This window comes from Alosa alosa, chromosome 19, assembly GCF_017589495.1.
Source record: "Alosa alosa isolate M-15738 ecotype Scorff River chromosome 19, AALO_Geno_1.1, whole genome shotgun sequence".
NCBI classification, from domain to species: domain Eukaryota; kingdom Metazoa; phylum Chordata; class Actinopteri; order Clupeiformes; family Clupeidae; genus Alosa; species Alosa alosa.
This window is the reverse complement of record NC_063207.1, coordinates 353,479-360,978: the sequence shown is the minus strand read 5'-3', so window position 1 is coordinate 360,978 and position 7,500 is coordinate 353,479. Positions and strand designations below refer to the sequence as shown.

The window sequence follows — 7,500 nt, the reverse complement described above, 5'->3', positions numbered from 1 at the left end:
AGAGCTCATAGACCAATTGCACATTTTGATTTTGTTATTTGTTATCATGTAGGGTGGCTTAAACATGATGCCTGGAATGCGTCAATAGAATGTGTTAATCTTTTATGTGTCGGATGGTGGGGATACGCGAGCCAAGTCAGGATGTAGAAGGTGGTCCGTGGGAAAAAAAGTTTGGGAACCGCTGATCTATAGTAACATTCGCTTATCAGAGTTAATGATCTAATACTAATGTTTGCAATCAGTGTTAATTTCGGCAATTTCGTTGTGGTTCATTATTCAAGATTCAAAATTCAAGATTCAAAAAGCTTTATTGTCCAACATGTTGCCATTTTAGAAAATGTTCTTTTGATTGAAGGCAGAGTGTGTGTGATGTGTTAGTTACATGAGTTTTGTTCATGTATTGCACTGGGAATGAAGGATTTGTTGTATAATGACTTTTTAGCCAGAGGCACTCTGAACCTTCTTCCTGATGGGTAATAGCTCAAAGCTTTGGTGGAGGCATCTTGGATGATAGGATGAAGTTGGATTTTATTTCCACTGCTTGTATATAAAGATCAGGTGGCTGTTTTGTGGAACAGGAGTTATGAGAGTCCAGGTGTCTTGGTACAGTGTCCAGAAGAGTCAGGAGTTATGAGAGTCCAGGTGTACAGAAGAGCGTCTTCCACACCTCGCTTTGATTTATAAGCAAACTGTAGTGGGTCCAAGCTCTCTCCAACCATGGTAATGAGCTCATCTGCAACAACTCTCTCCAGAGGATAGAGGGAAGCGCCACAGGTCTGAAGTCATTCATCGCTTTGACTTTGGGTCGTTTGGGAACAGGTATGATGGTAGTTTCCTTCCATGCCCTGGGGAAGCTGGAAAAGTTGTGTCATCACACCAGCTAGCTGAGGCGCACGCTCCTTCCAGATGCGTCCCTTCAGCCCATCCGGGCCAGGAGCTTAAAGATGGAGGCCAGGAGCTTTGGTGGAATGGAGACAGGTAAAGATGGAGGCCACCCTCTGCTCCTCCATACAGATGTTCAGAGCTCATGGTGTGTGGGACCCAACCCTCCTCCACACAGATGTTCAGAGCTCATGGTGTGTGGGACCCAACCCTCCTCAGGACCTGCATTGTTGAACCTGCCATAGCAAGCAGTCAGTTCCTCTGCAAAGGCAGCAGGCTCTGGGTATTGGATCGTGCCAGCATTCCGAGTCCTGCCCATCATGGTGTTTTTTTGTTTGTTTGTTTATTTTTTTTTTTTTACATGTCATGACAGTTTCAAATTAAAGTACAATAATTCATCGAGCAATACAAATCAGGAATGCACACATATAAAGACAATAAAGATCTCTTCCCTCCAGGCCAACCCATGCAGCCCTACTGTTATTGTACGCAGACAATCAGTCCCCAAGTAGGTTATAAATGGACCCCAGACTTTATGAAACTGAAACGGTTCCTCTCTCAAATAGAAGCTAAGGGCTTCTAGGGGCATGAACTCCATTACACTGCTCATCTACTGTGCAAAGCTAGGGGGTTCCTCTGACACCCACTTTAAGTAGTACGTGTTGGCAACAATACCTCAAGCAGCATCACACTGAGCACAGGGGCCCCAAGGCCAAGTGCTCAGTCCGGCTGCTCTTCACCCTGCTGACGATGACTGCACTGCAACCTACAGCAACAATCACATAGTGAAATTTGCTGACGACACAACTCTGGTGGGTCTCATCACCAAGGGCTTACGAGACTCAATACAGGTTGGAGGTCGACCATCTGACCACGTGGTGCAGGGACAACAACCTCCTGCTGAACGCCAGCAAGACCAAAGAGATTGTTGTTGACTTCCGGAGAGGTCACACCCAACACCTGCCACTGACCATCCCGAAGGTGCTGTGGTGGAGAGAGCGAGCAGCACCAAATTCCTGGGGGTGCACATCAGTGAAGACCTCTCCTGGACCACCAACACTGCATCACTGGCTCAAGAGAGGCTCAGCCTGTACTTCCTCACGGAAACTCAGGCGAGCAAGTGCTCCACCAGCCATCATGACCACATTCTACCAAGGCACCATTGAGAGCATCCTCTCCAGCTGTATCGGCTGTATGGGGCGGAAGCTGCACTGAATACAACAGGACAGCCCTGCAGCATAGTGAACACAGCTGGAAGGATTATTGGTGCTTCACTCCCCCTGAAGGACATTTACACCACCCACCTCACCCGCATAGGCGACCAAAATTGTGAGTGATGCAAGTCACCCCGCCTCACAATCTGTTTGATCTACTGCCCTCTGGGAAGAGGTACAGAAGCCTGCGCCCCAAGACTACCAGACTCACCAACAGCTTCATACACCAAGCTGTAAGGATGCTGAACCTGTCTCCCCTCCTCTCCCCTCCACCCTCAGCTACATAACATCCTGGACATTGGACCCACAATGGCCGCCTGCACTACCCACTTGCACACTTGTACACTTTACAACTTGTTGTTGTTGTCCTGAAAACACAACACTTCTGCTGCTCTTACATAACTTGCACCCACTATGCCACTTTCTTTTCTTACTTAGGTCAAACAGAACTACCCAAGCCTTTTATTGGCCTGACTTTGCACTAGTATTTTATTGACTGTCTATGCACAATTTCAACCAAATTTTGCTGCTCTTATTTTTCATTATTATATGTGCCCTCTATTTACTTATTTACTTACTTTTTGTTTACTTGAATGTTATGTTTGTCTGTGGACTTAAATTGGTAAAATATGTCTTGTCTTCACCGTGGGATAGTGAGAAACGTAATTTTGATCTCTTTGTATGTCTGGAACATGTGAAGAAATTGACAATAAAGCTGACTTTGATAAAATACATCTTCTAGCACAAAAGAGCAGGATTTTAAGAAGTTTTAACTGATTAGAAGGAATATCAGGAGGATGGTCTATACCAAGAATACAGAATAAGGGAGAGATGTTCAGTGCCTGCCCCATTATGTCACTGATTTCTTTAAGGACATCTTTCCAAAATGTGTGAATATGTACACAGTCGAATAGACAGTGGGCATATGAACCTTCCTCAATCTTACACTTATCGCAAAACTTTGATAGGTCTGGATTCATTCTGTTCCTCTTCAATGGGGTGATATGTAGTCTGTGATTAATCCTAAATTGCAGTTCCTTGGCCTTATTAGTGGTGAGACACCCAGATAAGGTAAGCCAGATGTGGTCCCAGTCTTCACTTTTGATTTCATCTCCCAATCTGATTTAATCTTAATTGTATTTTCCTTCATTGTCTTACAGAATACTGTATAACCCTAACCCTAACCCTAACAGAATACTGTATAACCCTAACCCTTACAGAATACTGTATAACCCTAACCCTAACCCTTACAGAATACTGTATAACTTTGCGTGACTAATTTGGTAGGGTCAGTATTGTCAAGGAATATGTCATGGCGTGTGATTTGGGGGGGCATAGAAGTTCAGAAACGACGTATATTCGTATACGTATGCTATTATATGCATGAAATAAAAGGACCTGTTTTCTGACCAAACAAAAATGAACAAAACACACATAAACAAAACCCCAATAAAAGAAACCCCAGCCCACCCCTTTGACACTTCCCTCACGTTGAAGTGCACACAATTGTGCATTTTGCACTAGAACCAGCGCTCCTACATATGAACAATTCAACAGCAAACATAGCAGCTGCGGGCTGAGCGCAGCATATCAGTTATCTTGTGAACAGTATGCGACGTAATGATATAGCCATGGCTAGTTGCTACTACACAGACTGCTGTGTGATAAACTTACAAAGTCTTTTCGCAGGCAATGGTAACACACAGCAACACATTATCCCAAGCCATTCCACATCAAAGATCAAAGGAGAATAAACAAAGTCATAACTAAATTCGAACATATGGTTAGAACATGGCGACATCCACTGTAAATGTGATTTTTTTTTGTCCATCTGCTTTAGGTGATTTGGCAGCAATGTCCATTAACAAGCAATATTTAGAAGAAAAAAAAATGAGTATGCCGCCGCTGGTCAGTAGCATTAATCCCACTGAGTATCTATTAATCCCACTGAGTATCTATGTCACTGCCATTCTCTCCCCTAGCCATTGTATGTCACTGCCATTCTCTCCCCTAGCCATTGCATGTCACTGCCATTCTCTCCCCTAGCCATTGCATGTCACTGCCATTCTCTCCCCTAGCCATTGTATGTCACTGCCATTCTCTCCCTTAGCCATTGCATGTCACTGCCATTCTCTCCCCTAGCCATTGTATGTCACTGCCATTCTCTCCCCTAGCCATTGTATGTCACTGCCATTCTCTCCTGCATCGTTTGTCGTGGCTTTCAGCAGCAGAGAGACTGTTTGGTCAAAGAAAGCCTCCTCGGGCTCGTCAAACACTTCTCGCTTACCTTGAAAAGTCACCTGTAGCTTTGCAGTAGGGAGCAGGCCATACCGTGAGATCCTTCATCTTCGCTTTGACATCCTTGTAAGCAGCCTTCTGACGAGCAACGTCTGGAGGCCAATCCTGAAAAATGTGCACCCTGCGCTTTCGAAAGTATAGCTCGCCCTTCTCCTGTGAAAGTATTTCGCGTCTGATCTGGTCATGATGCACCTGTACAATGATCGATCACAGATGGGCAGTTGATTTGGCTGGACGGGCATTCCCAGGGTCTCGCTGAAAAAATCCATAAATGCGGTCACCTGTGGTCCCTTAGTATCCTCCGGGATCACTCGCAGGTTTTGGTGGTGGCTGCGAGACTCCAGATCCTCTAGCCTCTCACATAGAGCATTTTGCTTAGCCAGTTTAGCTGCGAAGCTTTCCAAAGTTGTTGTTCTCGAATCTACATCTCTCAGCGAGGTTTCAACTTCATCCAGGCGGCCACCAATTGATAATACAGTCGTTTGCAGATTGTTGATAGAAGTGTGTGTCTCTTCCCTGAACTTTTCAATTAGGCTAATCACGTTGGCGCTCTCCACATTGCCACCGTTGCCTTTACTCGGAGTTTCACGTTCAGGGGTGTTTCTCTTCGACTTCGGCATTTCACAAGAAATATGCAATGTAATAGCCTATCAAAACGATTTTGCAGTCGCAAAATATTACGTTTGCATTAAATTATTGTGGAAAGTTTTAGGAGCTGGTCTGGGACACGTCTACTCTCTATCCATGCTCAGCAGCGCCCCCGCCCATCATGGTGTTAAGACACTTCCTAACCCTTACTCTAACCCTCTCATCTCGCCTGGGGAACCTTTCCTCCATTTTGTTCTTGTAATTAAGCTTGATCTTATGCTTTAGCTCTTTTCTGAGATCTCTGACACATTGTTTGTCTCGGACACATTGTTTGTCATAATTTCAAATGTAGTCAGTGTTGTGTATTACTTATTACTTGTTACAAATTCGTAACGTAGCACGTGACACTGAACCAACTGTAGAGCACACACACACAACCCAATCCTGTGTGTGTGTGTGTTGAGACACAGAGGCTGTATTAGATGTAAAGGGTATGTGTGTGTGTGTGTTTGTGTGTGTTGTGTTGTGTGTGTGTAGGGGTGTGTGTAGGTGTGTGTATGCGTGTGTGTGTGTGTGTGTCATTAAATGGGATGGGATGCACTAACCTATAGTCTGAATAATGGCATTCTGGACAATCCTTTCATCACTGTCTCTGGCGCGGGATGATGACACGCTGTCTCTGTCTCTGGCGCGGGATGATGACACGCTACTGCTGGATCCCCGTCTCCCATCAGCGAGCTCCCCATCCACAGACACGCGCAGGTGTTTCAGCAGTGTGTTAAACACCTCCAGCACAGTGGGGCCTACATCATCATCATTACACGCGACGCGATCGCGACGCACGCACGCCACGCCGCGCACGACACACGCAATAATAATACACACGCAATAATGCGCACACACGCACACACAACACACGCACACACACACACACACACACAGGTGTTTCAGGAGTGTATTAAAGACCTCTAGCACAGATACGCATATACAGACACACACACATGTTTCAGGAGTGTAGTACAGACCTTTAGCATGGTGGGACCCACACACACACACAACACACACACACAAACACACACACACAATACACGCACACATGCACACACACACAAGCCTAGAAATCTACCATGTATGGACACAAACTACCTGCACACACACACACCGACACCCACATAAGCCTAGAAATCTACCATACATGGACGCAAACTACCTGCACGCACACACACACACAGTGGGTCTGATGTTGTTCCTCAAAGTTATCACACACAGGCGCTTTACCCAATCACACAACCCACGTGTGATTGGCTGTTTGCCCTGTCAATCAACTTACCCAACCAATCACACGCATCCGCTGACACATTTGTGACCCTGCAAGGCGAAACCAGTCGTTCTGCGCACAGTGCTATTTTGAGAAAATCCACGATAAACAAACGTACCGTAAAATGTTGAATTTCACGTTTTCGCATAATTAAACAGTCTACACTTTCATATTGTGAACAAATTTCACGGATAAACATACGTTTTGACTGTTAAACCCTGACTTTATTTAGGTGAAGATTCAACACATTAGCAGTCATTCCCTTTGTCCACGCCGCTATAAGGTTTTACGGTAGAGCTAAAATTTACTCATTACTCGTTACTCAATGTGTCAGCTCTCTATCGTTCTTGGCAGATGTAACCGAATATGAATGTGAAAGACTTGCCTTTCAGGGCACGAACGGTCAAAAGCACAAACTTTAAGAAATATCCTGGCGTCATTTTACGGACCAGGAGAAGTTTTCCATTTATGTAACACATTTTAAAAGTGGGCCTATACACAATCTGTGTACACAGAACTTCCTCTCCCCTTACTTCCCCCGAAATACATTAATTATATTCTATAGTGACACCTTACGACAGTCCCAGGTATTAACTAGGGGGCAGAAAAAGACTCACTCGGTGATAAAACTGGACATAGTCAGTCATCCGCTTCAAAGTCACGCTACCGTAAGGCTAATTATAGCGGTGTCCTCACACTATCGCGACGGACAATTTACTTAAAAAGGTGATTTTCTCCTCTTCCTGGTGCCGCGACAGGAGAACCATGCCATCTTTTGATGCGTTATCTTAGTGATACTTTTTTACAATACCCTCTCGATATACATATTGTTGGAAAGCTTAGTTAATGGCCGTTCATGTGAGCACAATAACTTAATTTTGTACATTTTACCAAAGCGACTGGTTTCGCCTTGCAGGGTCACATTTGATTGACCACTTGTCAATGCAGTGCGTGCTGATTTGTGATTGGCTGTTTGCCTTGTCAATCAACCTACCCAACCAGACTGGGCGGTGAGCATGTGGAGTTAAAGTGTAACTCTTGCCAGAATGCAACCTGAATGTACCCCAACCTAGGTCATAATTAAGATGGTAGTTAGGGTCTTTTAATTAGGACGGTAATTAGGGTATTTAATTAGAAAGGTAATAAGGGTCTTTTAGGATCATAATTAGGACGGTAATTAGGGTCATAATTAGGATGGCA

General features: G+C 44.7%; 1 protein-coding gene across 1 annotated transcript in view; it reads right to left on the bottom strand.

Moving 5' to 3' along the window:
• efr3a (EFR3 homolog A (S. cerevisiae)) overlaps positions 1 to 7,500 on the bottom strand; it is a 79,568-nt gene that overhangs the window by 26,624 nt on the left and 45,444 nt on the right. Inside the window, exon 11 of the mRNA XM_048228209.1 lies at positions 5,588 to 5,785. Within this exon, the coding sequence (XP_048084166.1) occupies positions 5,588 to 5,785 (198 nt within the window). The remainder of the gene's footprint in view (positions 1 to 5,587; positions 5,786 to 7,500) is intronic.